Source organism: Magnolia sinica, chromosome 10, assembly GCF_029962835.1.
Source record: "Magnolia sinica isolate HGM2019 chromosome 10, MsV1, whole genome shotgun sequence".
Lineage (NCBI taxonomy): Eukaryota > Viridiplantae > Streptophyta > Magnoliopsida > Magnoliales > Magnoliaceae > Magnolia > Magnolia sinica.
Genome location: NC_080582.1, coordinates 20,189,677 through 20,215,641, shown reverse-complemented (window position 1 = coordinate 20,215,641; position 25,965 = coordinate 20,189,677). Strand labels below are relative to the sequence as shown.

The following is a 25,965-nucleotide window of genomic DNA, read 5'->3' as shown; positions in this document are numbered from 1 at the left end:
ACAACAAAATGGTGTTGCAAAATGAAAAAAAAAAAAAACCGTCATTTGCTTGGGGTGACACATGCCTTATTGATTTATATGAATGTCCTAAAAAAAATTTGGAGTGATGCAGTTTTAACAACATGCTATCTAATCAATAAAATGCCCTCTATATTCTTAACGGGTCAGTCGCCTCGTGTAATCGTCCATTGTTCTCTTTGCCCCTCAAGGTTTTTTATTGTGTACACTTTGTTCACCGGTTGGACTCAGGACATGATAAATTAGATCATAAAGCAGTTAAATGAATTTTTCTTGGGTATTCTAGAGCTCAAAGGGGTTACAAGTGTTACAATCCTCGTCATTGTAGACAATTAATTTGTGTCAGTGTTACCTTCTCTGAGTCTGCTCCATTCTTCTCAAATGAAGGTAGATCTCTTGATTTGGAAGCTTCACCATCTCATCCCACAATGCCTATGCCCATTCTTGTTGAAGAAGACATTATCTCATGGCCTCCCTCCACTAGTTCGCCCATTCCTATGGCTAAGCTTGTTACTAATGGCGAAAACAAGGAGACAGTGCCACCAACCATGATGTGACATCCACCATATCTTCTTTCAAACCTATTGATCCAATCACTTAACTAATATCTCCCAATTCAATTGATCCCCCTATTGCTCTGAAGAAATGTAAGCATGCATGCACTGACCACCTTATCCCCAAATTTATTTCCTTTCATTATTTGTCTTCCGTCTTTCATAAATTTGTTTTGTCTTTATCGTCTCATTTTGTTCCCAAGTCATACCAGGAGCCCTTGTCACATAAAGGGTGGAAGCAAGCTAAGGAAGAAGAGATGGCAGCACTTCATCAAAATTACACTTGGGAGCTAACAAGTTTTGTCACGCCCCATCTCCTCCCTTCTTCATTGCTAGCAAAAAAAAAAAACAGAGAGAGACAAGAGAGAGAAGACGTCCCACCCCTTCCCTTCTTCCATTCTTCCCTTCTCCTTTCTTCATCCAACCACCTATGCTCCTCCATGTGAAAGTGAGAGAGAGCTGAGAGAGGAGAGAGAGGTCGAGAGGAGGAGGCAGCCCATTGGCCATCTAGCCATCCGTTTTGCCAAAAGAATGCTCCAACGTAGAGACCGAGTGGATAACATGAGCGCCCGAGTACCAAATATCAGTAGGCCGCGTCTACCACTGTGTTGGGGTTGGTTGGAAGGGGGTGTGACCTTATCCGCCCGGATGGAGGATACTATAAGCTATGTTGAGTCTGATCAGCTCGTAATTGGGTCCGCTATTGACGAGCCGGGTGGGCATTGGCATACCACTGGCAAGGCGGATAGTGAGGTCTCTTCCACTCACCTAGTCCTACGCATGATGGGGCGGCAACCAGTGTTAGAGTGTACTGGATCCCTTTGCATTTGCATCACTTGAACTTCATCCCGCCCTCTCGGCTTCACATGGCATTGCATTATCACCATGCCCTAGTTGTGTACTCCATAGATGTTGGGTTGTACGGTGTAGATTGATTGAGATTTGGGTGAGATTATGATAGGCGGTTTATAGTATGCCCCTTCGCATTGCTAAGATTTCGGTTAGATATGAGACTAACCTGAAATCAAGAGTTTACCATATTGAGGTTTGCTATCCAAATCAAGTATGGGACCGATCTAGATAGAGGCTCCCTGTGTTGGATTGCACACTACCTTCTTGACCTCACATGTGCTAACTCTATTCTTTACTTGGTATATTGTGGGTAGCTGATTAAATGCCTTCATTGACACCGTTATCCATCCAGCATCTTACCTTGGTTACTTTATGCAATGCTTACTCATGAGAATGTGTCTTATGATAAAACATGTAAAGCTTTACTATTACATGATGACTTGTTGTTCTCATGACTCATGGTCACATGTTTTATGTCATGCTTAGTAACGATAATATGCTCATCTACGAAAATATATTGAACCATGATTAGTTGCTCATTTATGGTAACATGTCTACTCATGGTAACCTGCTCGTCTATAATGATATGTTTAGTTGTGGCAATACATCCATCTGAGACAATATGCTTAGTTGTGATAACATATTTATCCTTGATAACATGCCTATCCGTAATAACATGCTCACCTATGATAACAACTCATATGTGATAACATGCTTATTTGTGCTTACATGCTTGTTTATGATAACATGTTGATGGTTATTTTGTATGTTTTCACGGGAGCACACTAACAAGTCGTGTTTTACTCCTGGCACGCTGTAGACTCATTAAGCCGGGTTTTTTCTCATACCGAAATACGCAAAAAATTTCAGGTTGAATTCAGCTTCAGGTTGCACGTAAGACCTGCTGGAGTTTTGCTATAGTCTTGTTCATTACTAACGAGCTGAATATACTATTTTGTGTATGATGATGGAATGGTCTGTGTAATTATATTAGGCAACCCTTCCTTGGAAGGAACAGGTCTGCCTCTTTGATGTATTCATTAATTTCATGTATGTGATGACGTTCCTTTTAAGATTCTTAGTTTCAGCAGTTTCAATAGTTTCAACTCGCTTAAATAAATAAAATCTCTGCGATGAATCGGATTTGTTGTTTGGGAAATTCATTAACTCGTCGTCAAGTCTAATAAGTAGTGAGGTAGTTGTCATGACCCAAGTTCGGGACTTGGGAAGTAGTTGGGCCTAGGTTCTGGATTCGGGGCGTGACAAGTTTTCTAGCCCGTAAATGTATTGTTGGTTGTATGTTGGCATATACCATTAAATTTTAGCCTAATGGCACAGTTGAACGATAGAAAGCTCACTTAGTTGCTATAGTATACACTCGTACTCTCGGCATTGACTATACTGAAACCTTCTCTCCAGTTGCCAAATTTAATTTCATTCGAGTCATTCTTTCTTATGTTGCTAATCATGGGTGACCTCTATTTCAATTCAACGTTAAAAATGTCTTTCTTCATGGTGATCTCACGGAGGAGGATTATATGGAGCGGCCAACTAGATTTGTTACTCAGGAAGAATCAAATAAGGTACGTAAACTAAGAAAGGCAATTGATGAATCAAAGCAATCACCACTTGCATGGTTTGGTAAATTCAATAAGGTTGTGTTGGCCCAAGGGTTTTTTCAAAATCATGTTGGTCATTTTGTCTTTATACGAAGAGGCACCTCTGGTCTGATTGTATTAGTTTTATATGTGGAAGGCATTGTGGTTACAAGGAGTGATAGTGATGCAGGACAATTAACCACTTCCTCTAAAAGCTCGAACTGATAGAGCATGGCGAATTAAACCCTATATCTCATAGCCCAGACCCCACATCTCATGGGTTAGGACCTCGGCCGAACCCCCTCGTGGGCCCTAAATCACATGGGTACCGCCTCACACAAGTCACCCGCCTTACACGGGTGGGGCCCGCCTCACACAAGCCACCCTCCTCACATGGGCCACCCACCCCGAGTGTGCCCCTGCATCCCATAGGCAACCCCACTCGAGCTCAGTGTGAAAATGCCTCTGCATTAGATATTCAAGGAACTGAAGATCTTCCGAAGTAATCTTCAACTTCACTTTCTAATAAAAGATTTATGACATAAAAGAAGTCATTGATCACTAAACCAGATCAAAGGAAAGAATTAATGTATCTCAAAGGAAATATATTTTGGATTTGCTCATAGAAACGGGCCTTCTTGGTGCTTAAGCCAGTTGATACACCAATATATTCAAATTATAAACTAGTTAGTGATCAAGGAGATATGGTTAAAGACCTAGGAAGGTATAGAAGATTGTTCAAAAAACTTATCTACCTAACAATCACAAACCAAAACCGGTCGCTTTGTCCAGGGTGGCAGATTCAATCCTTCCTGATGTAGCAAATTGGTCACTTTGTCTTCATATATCAAATTGTTGTATTATTTCTTCTTTGGTTTGTAAAGGCTTGGCTCCCTGGAGTCGGTCCAAGGCATCTAGTCTATCTTGAGTTGTATACCTCACTAAGTCTTAGTTTGGTTTATTTTCTTTTCTTTTGTTTTTCTTCCCTTTTTCGCTTCTCTTGTTTGTGTTGTAAAGCTGCTTAGTTCCGTCATTATTTTGTTTATTTTCTCTCTTTTTAATGTTTCTTTTGTTTTGGTATTTTTTCCGTTTTGGGTTACCTTTAGCTCCCTTTAATGAAGTTCAATCTTAAAAAAAAAAAATCACAAACCAAATATATCATATGTTGCGAGTGCGGTGAGTTTATGAACTCTCCTAGGGTGCTTCACATTGATGCGGTTGTTCGGATTCTACAATACCTCAAAGGAGCACTGAGCTAAGAATTTTTTTCTAAAAGGATAATCAACTTCAAGTTATAGGTATTCTGATGCAGATTAGGCAGGCTCCCCAACTGATATGCGGCCTACTACCAGGTACTTCACATTTGTGGGAGGAAATTTGGTCACGTGAAAAAGAAAAAAGCAAAGTGTTGTAAATTTGTAATCCAATCACGTGTTGAAGCATGATATAGGGTGATGACCCATACCACGAATGAGCTCATGTGGATTAAGAAACTATTGTAACAAATGGGTTTTGCAGTGAACCTACCAAGTCATCTATTTTACTATCATTAGGTAGCCTCCACATATTGCAAATAATCCAGTTTATCATGATAGAACTATGCATATTGAATTCAACTATCATTTCATATGTGAAAGGGTTTCCAGTGGTGAGATTTCTATGCCGTATGTTCGACTTAGGATCAACTTGCTGATGTGTACACCAAAAGCTCTTGGCGTCAATTAATACGCACATATTTATTCCAAGCTAGGTATAATGACATCGATGCTCCGGCTTGAGGGGAGTGTTAATGACTATGGATGTGACTTTATGATTGTATAGCCCACCTGGATGACTGTGATAAGGAATCATATTGTTGTACAACCCATCTAGCCTTTAGTTTTGTCCACATGTCCCTTTTATTTAGTTTGGGTGCACTTAATATACACTTCATATTGTAAGTAGATGAGGGGTATTTTTGGCATTTTTGCTTTTTTATTTAATATAAAGGGAGAGTAGGGACGTAAAACCCTAGTTTTATCTCTCAATTCTCTCTTTTCCCATCTCCTTTCTTCCCCTTTTTATTTCCTTTCATTTTAACATTATAGCAAGTACAAATTCAATTAAGGTCCTAATGGAATTATGGTAGCCATGTATTGACGACTCGTCTAAGTCAACTCAGACCGGGGCAAGTTTGATCCAACTTGGCATCATAAGTCAGTAGTGAAACTAGGACCAATTTGCCCCAACTCGAATGAATCACCCCTAACCCAGCCGAGCCACAACTTGACTTGAAATCGAACAAGTCAGTCCGAGACATAAAACCATGATGGTAGCAACTAGCAAGTCAATAGTATGAACAAAAAGAGGTCCATGAAGTCAGGGAAACATTGTAGGTGGAAGCAACACCTTTATTAGTAGAATGCAGCTACTAAGGCTTGAACCAACGACAAAGATGTGTTCAACCACTTATTCCTTCACTATCCCTTCGCCAATAATGTATGGTCTTCTATTCCGGTCAAGTTAAACACCTCTTGGGTCATGTTGAAAATGTGATTGGCATGCTCTGTCTGGCATGCTGGATACACCAATAAAGATATCAAATTGTCGTGGCATCTGACTGGTTTGGCTACTCTATGGGCAATCCGTAGGGAAAGAAACAATCACTGCTTCCAAGACCTTCCCTCCTCTTCCAGGGTATCAGATATGATTTTATGTGAGGCGGGTGACTGATCGCTTGCTCTCCGCTCTTAGGATTGTGGGCTTGTTCTTCTTTTCTTGGTTCATGTAGAGTTGCAAGCCCATGCCTGGTTGTTTTTGTCTTTAAGTGGTATAGTGTCTTACGGTTTTTTTTCTCTCTCTTTTTTCTTTCTTTTCTTTCTTGCTATATAGTTAGTTTTCGTTTTGTTTGTGCTTCTGTTTCTTTTCTTTTTTTTTTGGTTTGCTCCCTTTAATAATATTTGCAATCTTCAACATCCATGGTAAAACAATAAGGAAATGCAAGAATGATCAAAACACTAAGAAAATAAACAATTTCAAATAAACAGAACATATTCACCCTAAAATCTTTTTTAGCAGAATTTGGAACTACAACATCATTGAAATATAAGAAACTCAAAAGAAATTCTTATCATTCGCTTGGGGGCTAGACTATTATTTCTTAAATTGTGATGACTCATCTACCATATGTTTTATATGCATTTAAACAAATCTTGGTCATCCAAATCATGGACCTTAGTAGCATATCCAAAAAATCACAATGGTTGGATGTTGACATAAGCATCTAATAAGAGATTGGATTTGGACCACTACCCATTTCTTCTTAACGTCCATCTGATGCACCTAAATTGACCCCGTCAATGTGATCATCGAGATATGCTCCATTAATAGTGAAGCCCATGATTTGGACATTCTAGATTGAATTATATGGCATGTCATTTCAAAAAATAAAAATAAATAACATGCATGGCATGCTTATGATGGATGAGTCACCACCATTTAAGAAATGATGGAAAACATACATAGTAGTCTAGGCCTTCCCTCAGTTTCTACAACCATGCCATGCCACGTGGTTACCAAATTCATCGAGTAAACACGCAACAAAAGAAAAAGGGAACACGGGACCTTAAATTTCAAATGCCACCTCAACTATCATGCAACTATTTAAACGGCAGATGAGTTACCTCCCAGTCAAGAACTGTGTCCTTTAGTTTTGCTCCACAATTTCGACCAGAACAGCGGCGTGTTGTCTCCTTCATTCCAATAGTTTCCACCTCAAAATCCCGAACATATCTACAGAATTAAGTGCATCAAATGTTAAAAATGATGAAAATAAGTACTTACAAACATCCACTCTGCACTTGACATCAAAAGCCCAATATTGGCAATATCAAATCAAGAAGAGCTGTAGATGTATTGAAAAAGTTTCATAGACAAAAAGTGATTACTGAAGAGAAGGCTTGGATTGCAGTTAAAAGTACACGTCATACTCTAATCCACAAGAAGGACACAGTTCCCTGAAGGAATTCCCATGCAATTCAGCAAGTTTCTCCCTCGGTATTCCAGATCGAAGATGGAGGCTATCCACATTCTGCCCACATAGTTCATAAAGGATCAAGGATTAGTAGCCTATAATTGCATTAGCAATTGAAGCATGCAAGCTTCACAAGCTAACCTTAAGCTAAAACAGCTCCTTAGGTAACAAATGAAGTCATTAGATATATACGTTTGCTGATCCCAAAAGCACACCTAACACACATCAGCGTATTGTCATGGCCTGAATGATTCCCAGAGCATAGACTGCACAGCACTCATACTCAAAATCACTTTGAGGACAAGTCAACCAACCACCCAAGTGTCAGCCTAGCCAACATAACAAGAAAGAGAACACGCAAGAGACGGTGAGTGTAGGGGACTTGAATTACTCAAGAGCTCCCTTGATTACAACTTGTGAGGTTCAAGGTTTTCTCCCAATGAGAAACCCTCCTTAAATAGGACTGGCAAGTTTCTGGCTACTTTACATCAATGGCTAGAATAGAGCCATATGGCATTCATACTCTAGAACTTCTCTAGATGACTAACAACCCACCAAAGAACTTAAGAAAATTCCAGAGATATCTACACTTCTCCACAAGAATCTAAGATTATTATAGAATTCTCAACACACTGTATAAGCCCCTTATATAAGGACCAAAAATGGCCTAGTACATGAGCGATACCAGTGATGTTGTGTTGCATGTGTGACCTCCAAGCTGCTCATCAGGCAGGTCCACCATGTAGATGAACTGGCCCAATGATCAAGCTCATATCAGGTGGGGCCCATGTATGCAAAGTTAACGCTAAAAGAAAAGGGACCAACAATCAATTATCCAACTTGCACGCAAGGACCACCTAATGAGTGAATCAACCTGATTTTTTGTCCAGGTCATGTGCATGGTGGGACACTTCCTAGAGCGGCTTGGATGTCATGCATGTGGCATATTATTGCATCTGCTCCTACGTGTAAGCATGAAAGGTGCGTATGGGATTAGCAAACCTCTGAAATACAATAATAGATCTCCAAGTTAACTGATGTCAAATAGTTATCGCCAACACTTGGTCAATAGCCATTGTGCTTGGTGAAAGTGAATGCAACAAAAATATTAGACTAATGAAGGTGGCCTGGTTTTCCTTTTATTTCTTTTCTTTTTGGTAGGTAAGTGATGTAGCACAATAGAAAGAATTAGGATAGAAGAATGTAAGTGCCTATTTAACGATGAAACTGTCACAGTCTATGCCATTAAAATGATTTCTTCACTTGCCGTAGAAAATAGAATAAAACGAAAGAGGATAAATATGACGAATCACACTACAAAGAAAAACCCTAAGGACACCTCAGTTGCATGATCGTTCTAACTAGGTGCTACTCCCACTTCAAATGGCGCTGCAAACTCGCCCTCCCACTTCGCTTCCTACTTGTTTATGCTTGAAGACATATTGAAACAGATGCTTCCCCGCTCCCGCACCCAAGCTCATTGTTGCTTCACTTCACGCTTCATGCAACTATAAGTTACACTGAAGGGATCAAGAGGATTCTTAGAAGAATCACTCTCCTAAGATAGAATCTAATCACATGAAACTAAAATTAACTCCAATCAAAGTTCAAAGAATTCAAAACATTCATTATAGCATCATACATATTACCTTATTGCTTTTTATATAGGCTGCAAATTTCCTCTAGATTATTCTAGAAACAAACCTCCAGAGCTCTCTCTTGCAAACATCATGTTAGACCACAAATAATTGCCTAATCCTACACAACTTGCAATAAGAAAGAAAAATGAGGAAACTAAAGCAAAGAGTTGAAACGTCACTTAACTTCTTTATGTATCAATATATAAGTTGTTTTAGGTTGTCCGATCTGAAATTGCGTCGTTATCTAACACGATACCATGACACGCGGAAGCTTGTGGAGCTTAGAATTATGGCCAAGTCCTAGAGGGAGGTGAATAGGACCACTCAAAAATATTTACCAACTAATTCAGTTAAGTGAGGCCTAGATCATAGTCAAACAAAGAAATAACTAATTGTGCAAGTAGTCTATTATGTGAGATAGGAATATCAATTGTGTGTGCACTAAACCAAGTACCTAGCATACATTCTATTCATGTGTTCATACAAAATAAAAAATTCATTCACAAGCATAAATAGAATAGCATACGCATAACCAATCGCAAACACAATGATGTATAGTGGTTCTACTTAATCCCTACTCCGCTCTCGGATGACAAACTCAAATTCTAGTTTTCCGGATTTCATTATCTCAATGGTTTTCTACAGGTTCACCACTAACCTTTACAATGGTTTTCAATATATTCACTACAAACCTTTGTGGTCCTACAGAAGGACCCATGTACACTCCCACCAGACACGGTCCTACACAACGACCTACACGTACACACCCATGTTGGTGGCAGTCCTTGTGGCGGTCTTACACAAGGACCTACACGTACGCACCTGTGTCAGTGGCTCCCCTAGAGACTTACAAAGGTTTTTTATGGGCTAACCAACAACCTACACATACGCACCCGTGTCGATGGCTCTTTCGAAAACTCATAAGGTTTTCTATAGGCTGACCAAAAACCGATGCAATCCTACACAAGGACCTACATATACTCCCGTCGGAGGCGGTACTACACAAGGACCTTATTTGAGTTTGGGTTTCAAACTCGATGGACTCTAATTAAAACCCTGCACATTTTAGATGACGGCCTTCATGCGCTGCTCGATCAATCTTGATGCGGCTTCTCTTTTACTCCCCCGATCTTTGATGCAGATCTTCTTCAGCTCCAACGATCGGCTACCTTGCAATGATCTTCATATGAGGATGCCAAGGTAATGGGATGGTGGTGGAATCTCCTACAACTAATGGGATGGTTCCAATTGAGGATTCACCTAGATGGCATTCTAGAGGATGAGGATTTACCTATAGGATTGGTATCTAATCTCTAGAGAATGCAAGAGAACATGTACATCTTCAAATCGAGCTTGGAATGCTCATTAGAGTGATGAATCACAAGGAAGATAACATAATGCGGAGGCATTTTCACACCGGGCTCGAGTGGGGTGGCCTGTGATATGCAGGGGCACACTCAGGGTGGGTGGCCTGTGTGAGGCAGGTGGCTCGTGAGATGCGGGCCCCACCCGTGTGACTCAGGTGGCTCGTGTGAGGCGATACCCATGTGATTTGGGGCCCACGATAGGGGGTTCGACCGAGGGCCTAACCCATGAGACGTGGGGCCTGGGCAATGAGATAAAGGGATTAATTCGCCATACTCTAATAGTTCGAGCTTTTAGAGCAAGTGGTTAATTGTCCTACATCAAATTGGTATCATAGCGGGAGGTCTCGTGTTCGAGACTCCTCACCGGGGGTGATTAATGCGGGGGCATTTTCACACCGGGCTCGAGTGGGGTGGCCTGTGAGATGCAGGGGCACACTTGGGGTGGGTGGCCTGTGTGAGGCAGGTGGCTCGTGAGATGCGGGCCCCACCCGTGTGACTCGGGTGGCTCATGTGAGGCAGTACCCATGTGATTTGAGGCCCACAAGGGGGGTTCGACCGAGGGCCTAACCCATGAGACGTGAGGCCTAGGCAATGAGATAAAGGGATTAATTCGCCATACTCTAATAGTTCGAGCTTTTAGAGCAAATGGTTAATTGTCCTACATCATAACATGAATCTCTTTGGTTTAGAGTTTAGAAGCATGGGATAGGAGTTGAATGCATAAAGCCTCTAAAAACACTAAAAAACCATCTTTTTTGCAAAGATCTTAATACCCTTTTTATAGAGAAAAAGCTCCAACAGATCTATAACAACTAGTTTCGATTTAATCGAGTGCACCTTCAATTCAATCGACAGTTCACTGAATTTGCAAGTTTGCTCACTGGACAATTTTGGTCGTTCTTGATTGGATCGTTGATTTGATCGACAATACCTATCGATTTGATCGACTCGAATCGATGGACTGTCAATTCGATCGATAGTCTTCAGAATTTTGCTGAATATGATTTTTGGTTTTCAATGGATCTGAACCTCTATGAACCTAGCTAAACATGTTCATTTTAAGACTAAGGCTTGGGATGATCAATAAGGATTTTCCTATGGGAGAATGGATCATCTAGAGGTAGGTTGTTTTGGAACTTAAAAGGGGTCTAGGGCTAGTTTCACCAAAGCACCTCAATTTATCTGTCTTCAAGCTTTGATGCTGCAAGTCTTCAAGTCTTCTGTCTTCTAATATCTTCCAATGGGAGCTCAATCGACTCAAGACACACTAGCACGCGTTCTTGAAAAACCGAGGCACTAACATGATCTATATAAACCATCCATATGGGCTCTATGGTTTGAAAAAAAAAAATATCTGATAATTGGACTAGTGGACCCAGTAGCCTTCATTGATCAAAGGGATATCCAGATGGATCTAATCTGGTCATCATAGCCCATGACCCGATCCAAATCATCAAGCATCTCAATCAGGATGCAGATCTTCAATCCAGCAAGTTGCATAGTCGCACCCTTCTCCCCTGAAATGTTAAATGGCCCTGATTTGATGTATGGGTCCTCGGATGGTCCTGATATGCAATACCAACCCTTGGTCAATCAACTATCATATGGGAACCAATATGAGACACGATTAAATGATCGGATGGCCTGGATTGTTAATAAGCTGGCTTCAAACCCAAAACCTCAATATTTAAGTGCAAGTGACCCAATATGCACCACTTGTCTTGATATCCCAAAATTTTATGAATTCTTCTTTAGCTCAAGCTAAAAACAAACATTTAGATGCCATTTGGATTAGCTCCAACCATGGATAGCTATGCAAACCAAACCACTTGTTACTACTCAAAAAAACAAAAACAAAAAAGAAGAAGAAGAAGGATTACTTAGTGGTCCTCATGTTTTTGTCAGCACTAAAATGGTAGTGTAGAGCCCAGAAGTTGCCGCAATATCTAACGAAAAGGAAGGTGGAAAACAAACATACATGGAAGCTCACACGCCCCTACTACAGCAAAACGCCCTACCAATGGCAGGTTGATATAAAGGACAGTCAACTCCTTGTTTTCTCACTCGTGCCTAAAGCATTGCATGTCAGACAAGATGGGGTCTCTGCCAATAAGAGAACATACACTAACTACACCTCAAGAGAACACAAACTTGAGAAAGAAAACAAATCAAAAACCCGATGCCATGAGTTTGCATACTGAACCAAGTACTATGGGGATACAATGAAATGGCAAATAGAAGCTCAACCAACCACCAGGTGTAGTGGTTATAGCTCAAAATATCATCATGATTGGACTACTTAAACCATCGCATTAGTGGCCAAAGAATGGATGGTCCAACGAAATATGAGAAAAAGTGAGCAATTGTACATGTGGCATGGTTGATAAAAGAGAGAGAAGGGAAAAAAAAAAAAAAAAAAAGTGGAGAAAGAATGAAAGGAAATAAAGGAAAGGAGAGATTAAGTTCACGTACAAAAATGTTGTTGTAAGAATTTCTTCAACTTGTCAATATATGTACTCTCACTGCCTGTCACGATGATGTCGTCTACATTTACAACCAACAATAGTGTCAGTCTCACTTCGCCTTACGAAAATAGAGTGGTCGACCTAGCTACGTTTCATCCCAAATTTGAACACCACCTTACTGAACTTGTCGAACCAATCTCTTGGAGACCATTTCAATGCATAAGTTAATTTCTTAAGATGTCATACCTTATCTAACTCCCCCTAAGCAACAAACCCACATGGTTGCTCCAAGTAAAGTTCTTCAACCAAAACTCTATGAAGATAAGCATTCTTCATATCAAACTGATGCAATGTCTAATCCAAATTTACAGCAATGGAAACAACCACACGTACCACGTGAAGCTTTGTTGTAGGTGAGAAGGTCTCTGAATAGTCAATGCCAAGAGTCTGAGAGGACCCTTTGGCAACTAACAGGGCTTTAAAACAATCTACTAAGCCATCAAGATTGTGTTTTACCATATACACCCATCTGTACCCAACTACACACTTTCCAATGGGTAATTCAACTAAGGTCCAAGTTTGATTTTGATAGAGTGCAGTTATTTCTTCTTCCATAGCTCATTTCCACCCATTACAACTCATAACCTTTTGGAAAGAACGAGGAATAGACACAAACGACAAAGACAAAGCAAATTATCAAAATGAAATAGATAAACCAGGAACGAAACAAAGTTAACAATAGGATGTTAAGTAAATGAACGGAAACCCTTACAAAGATTACCTTCATCTGATGGTGTAGGCAAAGACTCAAAAGATGATCTTCTAATGAATCAAAAGGAGTAGAAGACATGCTCGTATGTACTCCATCTCCATGTTTGGAACGTCTACAATAAACATACAAAGGCCATCTGCATGTTGCATAGACATCTCCCCAACTCCAGTATTAATATCAGGTACAAGGGAAAGAGAAATTATGAAATTTTTTTCAAACTGTAAAGACTTTCCTTCCCTATAGAGATATGGAGTTTGTTCAAAAGAATGTAACATCAACTGACATAGCATCTCCGAGAGACGAGATTATTAAATTCGTATCCCTACTAGGTACAAGAGTACCCAAGAAAAATACACTTGATGACCCTTGGTTCAAACTTATCATGAACACGATCAAGTTGATGCACAAACACACACGACTGAACACCTTTGGAGGAATAGAGTATGAAGAAATTTGAGGACACAAATGGAGAGAGGTGACTCTCCATTTAAGACAGATGAAGGCATCCAATTTATGAGGTAGCATGTAATTAAGACTGCAATACTCCAAAATATTTTCGAAACTTCCATACTCAACAACAATACTTTAGCAACCTCATGCAAGTGATGATTCTTACGTTCTACTACCCCATTTAGTTGTGGTATATGCACATGAAGTTTAATGAATAATGCCATGAGATAAAACTTATGAGTTAAACTCATGAGATAAATATTCCTTGCATTATCTAAGCATCAAACACAAACCTTAGAATTGAATTGAATTTATACTTCCATATAAAATTCTTTAAAACAATAAAACAATTCTGACCTATCTTTCATCAAATAAGTCATATCATACAAGAATAATCATCTACAAAAATAACGAAGTACTTGAAAGTAGATAAATTGGTAATATGAACTAGACCCCAAACATTAAAATGCACTAAATAAAAAGGTTTATCGCTTCTATTGCCCACACAAGGATGAAACGACACTCTATGGTGCTCACTCAACTCACAAGCCCCACACTATAAACTAGACACATGCAACAACAATGGAATTAGACTCTTCAAACTACTTGAGGGATGACCAAGCTTGGCCACTGATGTAGAGAGATATTTGTCCGGAATGCAGCTCCAGTTATTCCACTATCGAGGTAATAAAGTCCATTCGCCTCATACCCTCCACCAATCAATCTCCCTGTCTTTAGATCCTGGAATTCATAATAAGAAGGATAAAATGTGATAGAAGAATTTAAGAATTTGGTTAGCTTACTCACAAACAATAAACACAAAGGAAATTTAGGGATGTAAAGTACTAAAGACAATGAAAGTAATTGGGTAAGGCAGTACCCAACCTAGACACGGGTTGAAGTACCATCTACTAATGTGACAGAAGAAATGGATGACAATTGTACTAAGACAATACACCGTACTTATCAATCATATGATCAGAAGCTCCTAAATCAATGACCTAGGGAACACTATCAGACAACGCAAGAAAAACAATACTTGACTGCAAAGAGTAGCTATGGATGATGATGCGTGAGTGAAACGATCCTTCAGAATTCCGACATATTCTTCCTTAGACAGTGTAACTACAACTATAATACTATGCTCAAAAACAGAGGAGAGGCTTGGAGACTGGCTTGGAAAGAGAACCCTCAGTGCCATCATCGGAAGAACAAACATGATCTTACCCAAGCAGGCTTACTAATAAGGTCCCAACATGCATCGGCTGTGTGGTTACTAGGACCACTATGAGTGCACTGCTGATTACCAAGACCACGACTGCGGCTACCACTGAAATCTGTACCCAACCTCCCCAATTATTTTTACCTTCAATGCGACCTCCCATTGAATCTCTACCACCAAAATGGCCACCATGAGCACGATTAGCACCACAACTTCCCACATCTCCTCTACCCAATGCAAAAACACATGTACAACAATCTGACAAAGGCGAACTCTGTACATTAACCACACGCTGAACACAAGCAAATGCCTTAGTAATGGATGGGATCTCTTCATCTCCAAGGATCTGAGCTCAAACAGACTCGAATTAAAGAGGAAGACTGGAGAGGAATTTAACAACACAGAATTCCTCTCTCCCGTCTCATAGTCTCATAATCGGTAGACAAGGATTGGTATATGTTCAGTTCTTCCCACATGCCTCGCAAGGATGAATAATACTCTTCGACAGTCTTATCTCCCTATTGAAAAGCGAAGACATTCTACACTAACTTGTAGATCCGAGATAAATTCTTTTCGCCTGAATACCTTGCTCTCATATTATCCCAAACTTTCTTTTTTGCCTTGGAAAAGATAACATACGCACTAATATGAGGCTCCATACTATTTCATAACAATGCTCTAATTTAAGCATCCCCTTCCACCCAATCTTCGTTTTCCATTGAACTTTCTTCAGGTATGGAATAAGTTAAATACTTTAATTTCCATTTGCCCACAAGGAAAACCTCTACCGCTATGGCCCATTGCAAGTAATTTGTTCCATTGGTTTAGTCGATGTAAAATTGAGTTTAGTCAATGTAATCTAAAGTTCATTGACTCATATGGAGACAAAAGACTAGTCTTGGCATTATTCTTGACATTCATTGATATAAGCAAAATCAAACACACAAGGGAAGAACGTTTAACTTTAACTTGGCCAACACAAATTCCCAATAACCACGTATATCAATGAATGCAATCACTTGCTAGCATTGCTTAATCCAAAAACTTCACATGTACACTTGTTTTGTAATCCTTACCATAAGCAATTTTCACACATACTTTGGATCTTACATCTAGCCACACGCACAAATTTGAACACACATGCACAATGGCCCACTTTTGTCAATCACAGTGGTGTTATAAAAATTGGCCTTCACACGCATTCAAAATACACAATTACACAACCCACCATATGGTTGTTGGAAGAGAATTCGTGCAAATCAGCCCCCAATGACTCAAAAAATTAAGAGAGTATGACTTTAAAAAGTTTACCTCAAGTAAATAAAAGAAGGAAAAGAGGGAACGAGGAAGTTGATGGAATAGGTCAATGTCCAAATCGATTTCACTCTGGTGTGAATGTGATTAATAAAAGAGAGAGAAGATAAGAGGAGAGAATGAAAGGAAGAAGAGAAGGAGACCCCCCTCATTTATTAACTTGTTTTTAGAAGTAACAAAATTTTATTAAAGAAAAACCACCAAAGCAAGGAGTTGTGGCCAGAAACTACCACCCAAGAAAAACTGAAATATTGACCAACCCCCTCCCCCGGTTGCTTAGTAACATGGTCTTCGATAATTACAACAATGCATAGTAACAAAAGCAAAAATACCCATTATGTCCTAAACATAGCAACAATACTTTGTCCTAAACATAGATGGGCCATAGAATAGCCCATATCCAATAACAGTACACATTCAATCAATAAATATTATGCCAACTAGATGGTTAGCATTATCAAATCAGCATGATTTTTTCAATATGACCTGCCAACGTGTTGCTGCACTAGATCAATAGATCATATTACCATAGAAATGTGCCACGTTACAGTGGAAATGTGGAGAAAAGTTGGCAAGTCTTTTGTTTGAACAATTTAGTGGTAAGCATACAAGAATTGGTAAGAAAAGCAAAACAAACACACATCAAAGGAACCATACTAAACAAACAGTCCAAGTTAGAAATGAAACATGAAAAACTCATATCAACCAACTCCATAACAATACAACAATGCTACATTACCTGGCTAATAACAAACTTCAATATACCAGCCTTCTCTAGCTCTACTAAAGCCATGTGGGTCAAACTCGGCATGGCACGATGAAACGGTAGTGATGCTTCAGGCACACCTTTGCCTTCACGCTGCAGTTTGAAGGCAACGAATCAATGAACCATTGGGAAATTTGTTCCTTATTTTCAGTCAAAATGTTTTAGAGAAAAACTTTAATACTCTGGCAGAATGTGATGGATGATACGCAAGCACTTACAAATTATTTAGAAATTGAACACGTGGCATAAAACGAGTCAAATTGAACCGGCCAAATTATGGTACCCAGTGTAGATGCATGAACCAAAAATTAAGCTCCTTTTGTTTAGCTGACCATTGGATTGGTGGACATTTATTGGACAGTTAAAAATGAAAAATATCCAATAGTCCTATTTCCACAAACAGGTATCCACAAATAAGAGGTTAGGATGATTTAACTAATCTGATCTTGGGATGGTTCTACACAATCTACTCAGTTAATTTGAGTTAACATATGCCACATGTACAATTTTTTAGTGCCTACGCATCAAGTGTCATACGACCCACAATGTTTCAGAAGTGTATTTTAATTTATTAAAATGACCCCAAAGTAACATTCTCTAAAATTCATGAGTGAAGTAATGTACAACTTTTGTCATCGGATGTCTATCATGTAATATTTTTGCCCCATGATTATTATAATTAAAATCTAGCTATATATGATATGAAATTTAGTACTAACTTTTTTAATTGCTTGCATTACACACCAGATCATTTTATTACCACAGAGAAACCCATGAGAACCAATTTCATGTCATTTCTTGCTAATTTCACAACCAAAAAGAAGCAGCTAAAATTTCATCAGTTCTAAAGACAGTTATAAATAGAAAAATCAATGTTGATAAACAAGTTTGATGGACCAACATTCTGCCCAACCTTAGGTAAATTATTCCTGGTGTTGCAAGCGCATTGCTTGTATAGAGATGTGTTTATGCAGTCTTGTGGAGTACGGAGTACCATACTCATCTTTTTTGTTAGTTGAGCTGGTGGAGACATGTCCCTGTGTGTGAGTGATCCAGGTTTCTGTCCTTTCACGCATGCGCATGCGCGCGCGCGTGCACACACACACACACACACACACACACACACACCTCCCTACAGATTGTGCATGTCTTACCATGTTGTCTGCAGTCTAAAGTTGAAAATTGCTAAACATGGCCTGCTGATGGGGCAGATTTAAGTCTCAAGTGTGGTTCAAATCATTAGTGGTGCCTTTCCTTAGGGCCTAATGGGATTCCTTGTTTAAGCCCATACACGGGACATGTTTAGTTTTGATATGGGCGCCGGAAACCAGATTTGGGGCCTAACACAAGGCATGCAAGGAAGTGAGGTTGTTACATGGTCAAATAGATGTGCTTCGAAAACCACATATGCAATACACTATCAACTTATTATTCCAACATCATCCCCCCCTCCCCGCCCCCCCAAAAATAAAAAAAAGGATTCCAATGTCAATAAAAAAATGAGCAAGATCCAATCGGGGTACAATGTGGTTTACCCGTTGTATTTTGTAAAGAATTTAATGGTTCTTTATGTTTTTGAAAGGAAAATTATCGGGTGCTAATCCCATGACATGAACAATGTACAGATTCACCCAATCTGTACAAATAGGAACAACAATTTGTGGATCGAGACAATTAAACGGACGGCTCATTTGGCGATGTGGATTTGGAATACAGTGGAATCCAAATCAAACTTTCACCGGAATCCAATGATTTCGAATCTTTAGTTGTGTTTAGAAGCCTGGAATTAGAATCCTATGGAATCCAAAATTTGTGTTTGGCAGCCTGAATTCTGATTAACAAGGAATTCTATAATATATTCACAAGATAATGAATTCAATGAAGTAAATCATCTTTAATACCCCAAAATGGCTTACATGTGTGAAAACTGACATGCTAGATACTCATTGCATAAGCTCATTGAAAGATATACTTTGGCTAAAAATGAGGCAATTATGAGCCTCCCACTAATTTTATAGTTAAAGCAAAACCCCATACGTCAAGAAAATGAAAGCTATCCATTTCAATGTATTTACTTATGATCCAAACCCACACAACATTCAAGTTACCCACACAATCTAAGGTGAACATCACGGTCTAGATTACACATACGCGTCACTGGCGCACGTCATACAGCTAAAACATATCGTAAAGCCTGTGATCATTACCCATGAATAATAGCCCGTAAGACTAACAAAGTAGACTATCTTAACGAACCGACTTTAACCCATTGACAGTTTTCATCTATTAATTGAAAGATGTAAATCGTCACCAATCAAATGGTTAAGATAGCCCCATGGGCTCACCATGGATAGGAAAAAAAAAAAGGCCCACAACACAATCTTAACTTATATAGTGCTCTAAGAGCACTGGAGCAATAAACAGGAACATGGATTGCCTACAAACCCTAGCTACGGGGGCCTTAAGCTCTGTGGGGCCCACCGTGATGTACATATTATATCCACTCTATCCTTCCATTTTGCCGGCTCATTTTAGGGTATGGGCCCAAACATGAGGCAAATCCAAAGCTCAAGTGGGCCACACCACAAGAAAAATTGGAGATTGAATGTTGACCATCAAAAACTTCCTACAGGCCAAAGAAGTTTAGGATCAAGTTGTTATTTATGTTTCCCTTCATCCACATAGAGTCACCTTATCAATGAGTTGGATGGCAAATAAACATCACGGTGCGCCCTAGGAAGATTTCAGCAATAGGCGTCGTCATCCCCACTATTTCTTGTGGTATGGTCCGCTTCAAATTTGGACTACCTCATATTTAGGCTCATGCCCTATAGTTAGCTAGAGAAACAGATGAACGGTTAGGCGCTACAAGCTCCACACATTCATTAGAGAAGAGAGGGAGAGAGGTGCCTGTCTCAAGTTGTGTCCAGAGATGGGGGGAGGGAGAGACGGACGATGGTGCATTTCAGCATGGAAAGAAAGTGAGAATACCCTTTTAAATCAAAATCACCTCCAACAGTTTTTTTTTTTTTTTTTTTTTTTTTTTAAAAAAACATATAGCTATTGTAGAAGATTTTGAATCCTCTCAAATCCAAGGCTAGGATTTCAAACAATGCACATTTGAAGAATTTCAAATACTCTTGAGTCCAATTCCAAGGCCCCAAAAGCCCATTTTTCTCCAATTCTTCTCAAAACCCTTCAATTCCGTGCTAGCAAACAACCCCTGATGGGCCTCATTGAAAATGCAGGATGCTTCCAAATTCTTCCATTTGAAGATTCTAGCCATCCTATCCCTTTCCTTTTCTACAAACGACTCATGCACATCTTTTTAACCATCTATTTGTAGGCCAACAATCAAATGGTCAGGAACATTCAACCTAGCAAATTTTTGGAACATTTCCATCCATGATGACACCCATCAGATACAATGGTCTGGATCAGTGAACCATGCCCTCACTCGCACATCCCAACACATAGGAAAACTGTTAACATCCTAATGCATCAACCCAAAATTATCTCTTTCAATAAGATGTTTAAGAATGAACGGAAAATATTAAATATGAGGAATCAATGACTAAGATTGCATATATATATATATATATATTAGATTTCTTAGATAATTTAAATATGTTGTTTGAGGCAGCCTTGCACCAAGGGGTCAAGTGTGCAACGCGCACACAAGTGTTGGGAGGTCACAAGAGGAGAAGAGAAAAAGAGAGAATTGCAACGCAAGCGCACTTCAATGAACACCCCATCCCATCGATGGGCTATTATTTGTGGTGACACCTTCTTGTTTCCACATCCACGCCTAAACCTGCGAAGGTTGTATGGGACGTGGCTTGGTTGGCCTCAAATGAAGAACAAGCAACAAGACAAAAAAGGAGGATGCAAGAGCTCACAGGCTAAACTACAAGACCCCCATGTATGCAAGGGAGCAGAAAAATGAAGTCAAGTGAAGCATGCACGTAGGCAACGAGCGGATCCTATGGGTACCATACGCACCCAAGCAACAGACGGATCTCCTAAGCACAAAGAAAATAATAGGCGAATCGAGAGTGAGTATCAAGATGCCGAACCACCCTGAGTGACTCGTAGAACGAGAGGGAGGTTGGGAGCTATTGGGAGGCTTCCACCAGGTACAAAGCCCACTACCCTCAAGTCTTCTCCGTCCTCCATTCCTTCTTAGACTCCCTTTTTTAGCAATGAATGACCCTTAGTTATAGGGTGGCAGGGAGAGGTAGTTAGCCAATGGCCAATATCTATCGGACATGTGGCACTTGGCAGCTTATGAGAATATGACACACAGCAACCAAAGTTGAGGTGTCATCAAAAGGTGAAGTGACATTATAAGATGCAAGTGGGAACAGCTCCTGTAGATGAGGTACATGTGTCACTATGAGGGGAGGAGGTACATGTGTCAATATGAGGGCCCACCCGAGGTGGCTTCAAGCTCGATGAGATGAGTCACTAGCATGTCACGCAACGAACCTCTAAGCATGCTACAAGTGTATGTGTGCAAAAGTGCAGAGTCATGCAAAATAGATAGAGATGTGGCAGGTCACAGGGCCAGGAGAGTAGCACCCTGCACTTCGGGCGTCTAGAGCAATGCTCACCAAAAAAAAAAAATGGTCACAAGAGCTCGCTGGAACAGTGGATACAATGACGGTCCGCAGGACCGAAAGGGTAGCGATCACACTACTTAGGGCATCCAATGAAGCTCACATATGTGAAAGGGTCACCAGGCCTAGAGTTGGTGACCTTAACTTAAAAGTCTTTACTGTAATCATCAGGCACTTGAAGAAGATAGCATGATAAGAACATCCGAGCACCAGTCAGAGTATACCAGAGGAGAAGGAGAGCTGCTTTTTCTTTATGGCTAGGTGATGCATACATGGGACCTCATGGGCCCAATTCGAATACCTAGCCCGTTGAAGACCCCGCATGTATGATTATGCATCTTTGAAGACCCCGCATGTATGATTCACCATCGGACATCTTAATCAAGGGCCATGAAATAGTTTAGTTTATTTAGTTGTTTATATGTTTCGTTATTTTTGTTTAGCTTATATTTTTGCTAAGATTAGGGAGTTAGGAACAAATTTTATTTCATTGAGCGTCTTTATGTGAAACTCTTTACCTAAGAGCATCTTTTTGTAAAAAGACTTTACTGACACTATATAAGGCTTGGAGGTCCCCACCGTAGCCATTATTGAGCATATGAAATAAAGTTCTTCTTTCTCGTACTTTGTGATGAAGTAAAACCCCCAGCAATTGGAGTGATTTGGTGTGATGCCATGGAGTGAATCCAAGATATCCTTTTCTCTCATTCTCTTCAATCAAAAGGTATTTTTTTCTCTTCTCGCTTTCCCTTTTTTCCCAGTTCTTTCTTCTTCGTTCCCTGTCTACAAACAATCCCTACTTCTACTTTTGTTTTTGTTCCTTCTTCCAACCCTTACATCTACAACTAACCTAACCCTAATTTCCTAAAACCCTAACCCTAAAAACCCTGAGTCTCAAACCCTAATTCTCAAAATCCTAATTCCCACAAACCTAATTCCCCCAAAGACCTAACTATTAAAGCCATAATTCCCCATAACCCTAATTCCCAAATCCAAAACTCCCAAATCCCTAAACTTTATTTTTCTCAAATTTGAAAATCCAAACCTCTTTCCCCATTCCCTAAACCTCGAAATCAGCCCAAGCCTATCAACCCTAACAAAGACAAGTATTTCCCTTGAATGATGATCAGTGCCTGTGCTTAAATGGAAGTTCTACCTTTAATAGATCATGTTTAATTGACATTTTATTGGATCTACATTGCGAGACAATCCGATAACTTGAACTTGAACATGTTACATAGCTGAATTTTTTAAAATTTGTGATAGGTCAGCTTTACTTTGTGTTTTCATTGCTCTAATTAATCTGTTATTTAATTTCTTTACATCATTCTAGGTTAGATCATCCATCCTACATCATAGTAATGCCCCGTTGGGACCTCATGGAAATCACAAGGTCGGAAGGGTAGTGACTGCTACGAACGAAGGTCCTAGAGTTCAGGTACATGAACAATTCGAGTAGCACAGACATCTTCTAAAGTGCACACCTTAGGAGCAAGACAACCTTGGCACAAGCAACCTCTGCAGGCATTGGCACAAGCAAGCTTACCACACCTCAATGCAAACAACTGCAACATGCCTCAATGCAAAACAGCACAATGCACTTCCATGTAGACAAGCCTTACGCACACAATCGCAACAACTCTGCACACCCTCGCACAAACAGGCAACAAGAACAAAATTACAAAAAGCTCTAGCATGCAACCGCAAACAGCGCCATGCATCTCCACACAGACAAGCATAGCGCATAGTCACAAGCGGATTTGGGGCACCTTGGTGTAGACAAGCTTAGCCACAAGTAACTTCACACACACAACATCCACGGATCTAGACGCAAAGCTTCCTCATAAAATCAGTGTGCATTCTCACGAGGGAGCAAGTGCCTACGATGATGAGATACCAAGCTAGACATATGTAAACACACCTTCATACATATATAAATCAGGACCCTAGCTTCACTCAATATTTTTTACCTTGTGTTCTCTTCATTCACGCTCCCATTATCTCATATTTATTTAAATATTTAATATTGATTTAAAAAGTGTCATAAGTAATCAATACTAACTAAGTTCTAGTGTTCGTGATGGTAAAACAAGACTCGCAAGGGACATGTAGGTTTTATAAGGCAATAATTTTACACTTGGACCATACCATCATCATCATCATCTAAGTCTTATCACAACTAATCGAGGTCGGCTACATGAATCTTTTTCCGCATTCCACTATCAAGGGACATAGTCAGACCATAAGTCATCAAGTCTTTTCTTACTACCTCCATCCACATCCTTTTGGGCCTTCTCCTTGCTCTTTTAGAGCCTCCAACTTGCAACAACTCACTCCTAACCACCATGGTTCTTGGTCTTCGTTGCACGTGAGCAAACCCGCACCTAAGTTCCCTCGAATGCATTCATTTCTAATTCTATCATTCCTCGTCTAACTACCAATCCAACTTGACATCCTCATTTCAGCTACATTCATCTTATGAACATGTTGTTTCTAAACTACACAACATTTTGTCCCCTAAAGTATGGTTGGTCTTGTGGTTGTCCTATAAAATACCCCCTTCAGTTTGATTAGTACACGACAATCACACCGATCCAACCCATTTCTGTGGGCAGCTCAGTCCAACCATGGTCCAAACGATCGGACCCTTTCTTAAACCCAAGAATCTACTTGGGGCCTGTTTGGATCGCAACTTACTTCGGTAAATGCAAGTAAAATCATCATTGTTACTCTTTACTGTCATTTGCGAAAAAATTTAATACTGCAGTGTTTGACTGTCATTTACATCTGACACTGCATCAAACAAAATTGGAGGTTTCCAACGCACTTCATTCTCTTGGATACAGCAGGGATACACCTGCATTTGATGTTATTGTTCAAGGTTACTTTCCTGCAGTGGTGTACCGCTCGACGTACCCACACATGTGCCTTTAAAAGGTATCATCAATACGTCTTCTTCGTATTCAAACTCCTCCGCCAGCTAACTGCATGCGACTTCCTCTGTTGCATGCAATGCCCTCTCCAACAGACCTTCCTCTCAATCTCTCCTGACAAATGCTTCCTTGCCGGTGGAAGAACCACCCATAAACCCATCATCTAATTGTTTCCCCATTCTGCATTACAACCCAATTGGTCGAAAATCTAGGTGGAATATGCAGTTAAGGCTATGCCCTCTCCATCTTCCACTGAATGCTACATGCAACACACCCATCTTCAATAATCTCCACTCTAGCAGAATCCCTCCCTAACTTCCCTTCTCCAAAGGGTTCTTGATGAGGACATCAGACCCTTCAAAGTTTATCAAAGATGAAGGCAGCAAACGAATACATCTTTATGCCTTGATGATGGTTTGTGGCATAACCAAGGAGGATTTTGAAGACCTTACATGTGTCCCTGGATTAATTGAAGGCCCCACATTAGGAGGACACACACGTAGGATGAGTTAGAAGACTAATCTATTACGCGGGATTTTATTTTTTTTAGAAAGCTTTGTTTTGGGGGTAGTTTAGTCATTTTCTTTTAAATCCGAATTTTATAAATAGGGTATTTTCTACCCAAAACCTAATAATGCTTTTTTTTATGAAAGCTTGGTGCCTCCTTCCCCTTTCTCTCTGTGGTACGTTCTTCTTTTCCCATAATCTCCTCTTTTTCTAAATTCTATTCCTAGCCCTCCAACCTTCTTATTCTCTTTCTATGCCTAGTATTTTTTTTTATTGTTATTGACCCTGAAAATCTGAGATTTGATCTCAACCCTCCCTCAGATTTTTCAACCGTCCCTATTCCATAAATCTTTTCATTTCCTGGACTAGAGAAACTGCATTGATTGTTGGATTGAAACCATGCAAGATCAGGAGGTCCCATCCCTCGCCGAATCCAATCTACACATGATTTGAGTACGGTACCGCAGGATTGTAATGGTGGTCTGTAACCATTGCATGTTTCCTTTGTTATTATCTTTTACTATGATGTGGAATGTGAATATTTCAATTGATTTGCTGAGTTTATTTCGCTAGATAATTTCAGTGGTCACACATACATTCTAGTTTTACACCGTCCTGCATCAAATTTGGTATATTTTGCATGGTTTTTGTTAGATCGAGTTATCTGAACTTAGGATCATCTGTTTTCCCATCTAGGATTGTCTAGATAATTCCAGATCTACATCTCACAGAAATTGCAAACCTGATTTTTCAGATTCACAGTCCTGTGAGATATAAATCTGAATTTCCAGATTTGTTTTCATTCTAGTTAAATCTGAAAACCTACAGCATTCATATATCATATAGAAATAGGATCATACATCCATATTGAGGTCT

The 25,965-nt window shown here is 39.8% G+C and overlaps 1 protein-coding gene across 2 annotated transcripts in view; it reads right to left on the bottom strand.

Annotated features, from left to right (window-relative positions):
• LOC131258137 (NAD-dependent protein deacetylase SRT1-like) overlaps positions 1–25,965 on the bottom strand; it is an 81,237-nt gene that overhangs the window by 31,713 nt on the left and 23,559 nt on the right. For both annotated transcript variants that reach the window (XM_058259245.1, XM_058259246.1), the window contains exons 4-6: positions 17,004–17,123; positions 6,991–7,091; positions 6,685–6,793 (exon numbers count right to left, since the gene is read on the bottom strand). In XM_058259245.1, the coding sequence (XP_058115228.1) occupies positions 6,685–6,793; positions 6,991–7,091; positions 17,004–17,123 (330 nt within the window). The remainder of the gene's footprint in view (positions 1–6,684; positions 6,794–6,990; positions 7,092–17,003; positions 17,124–25,965) is intronic.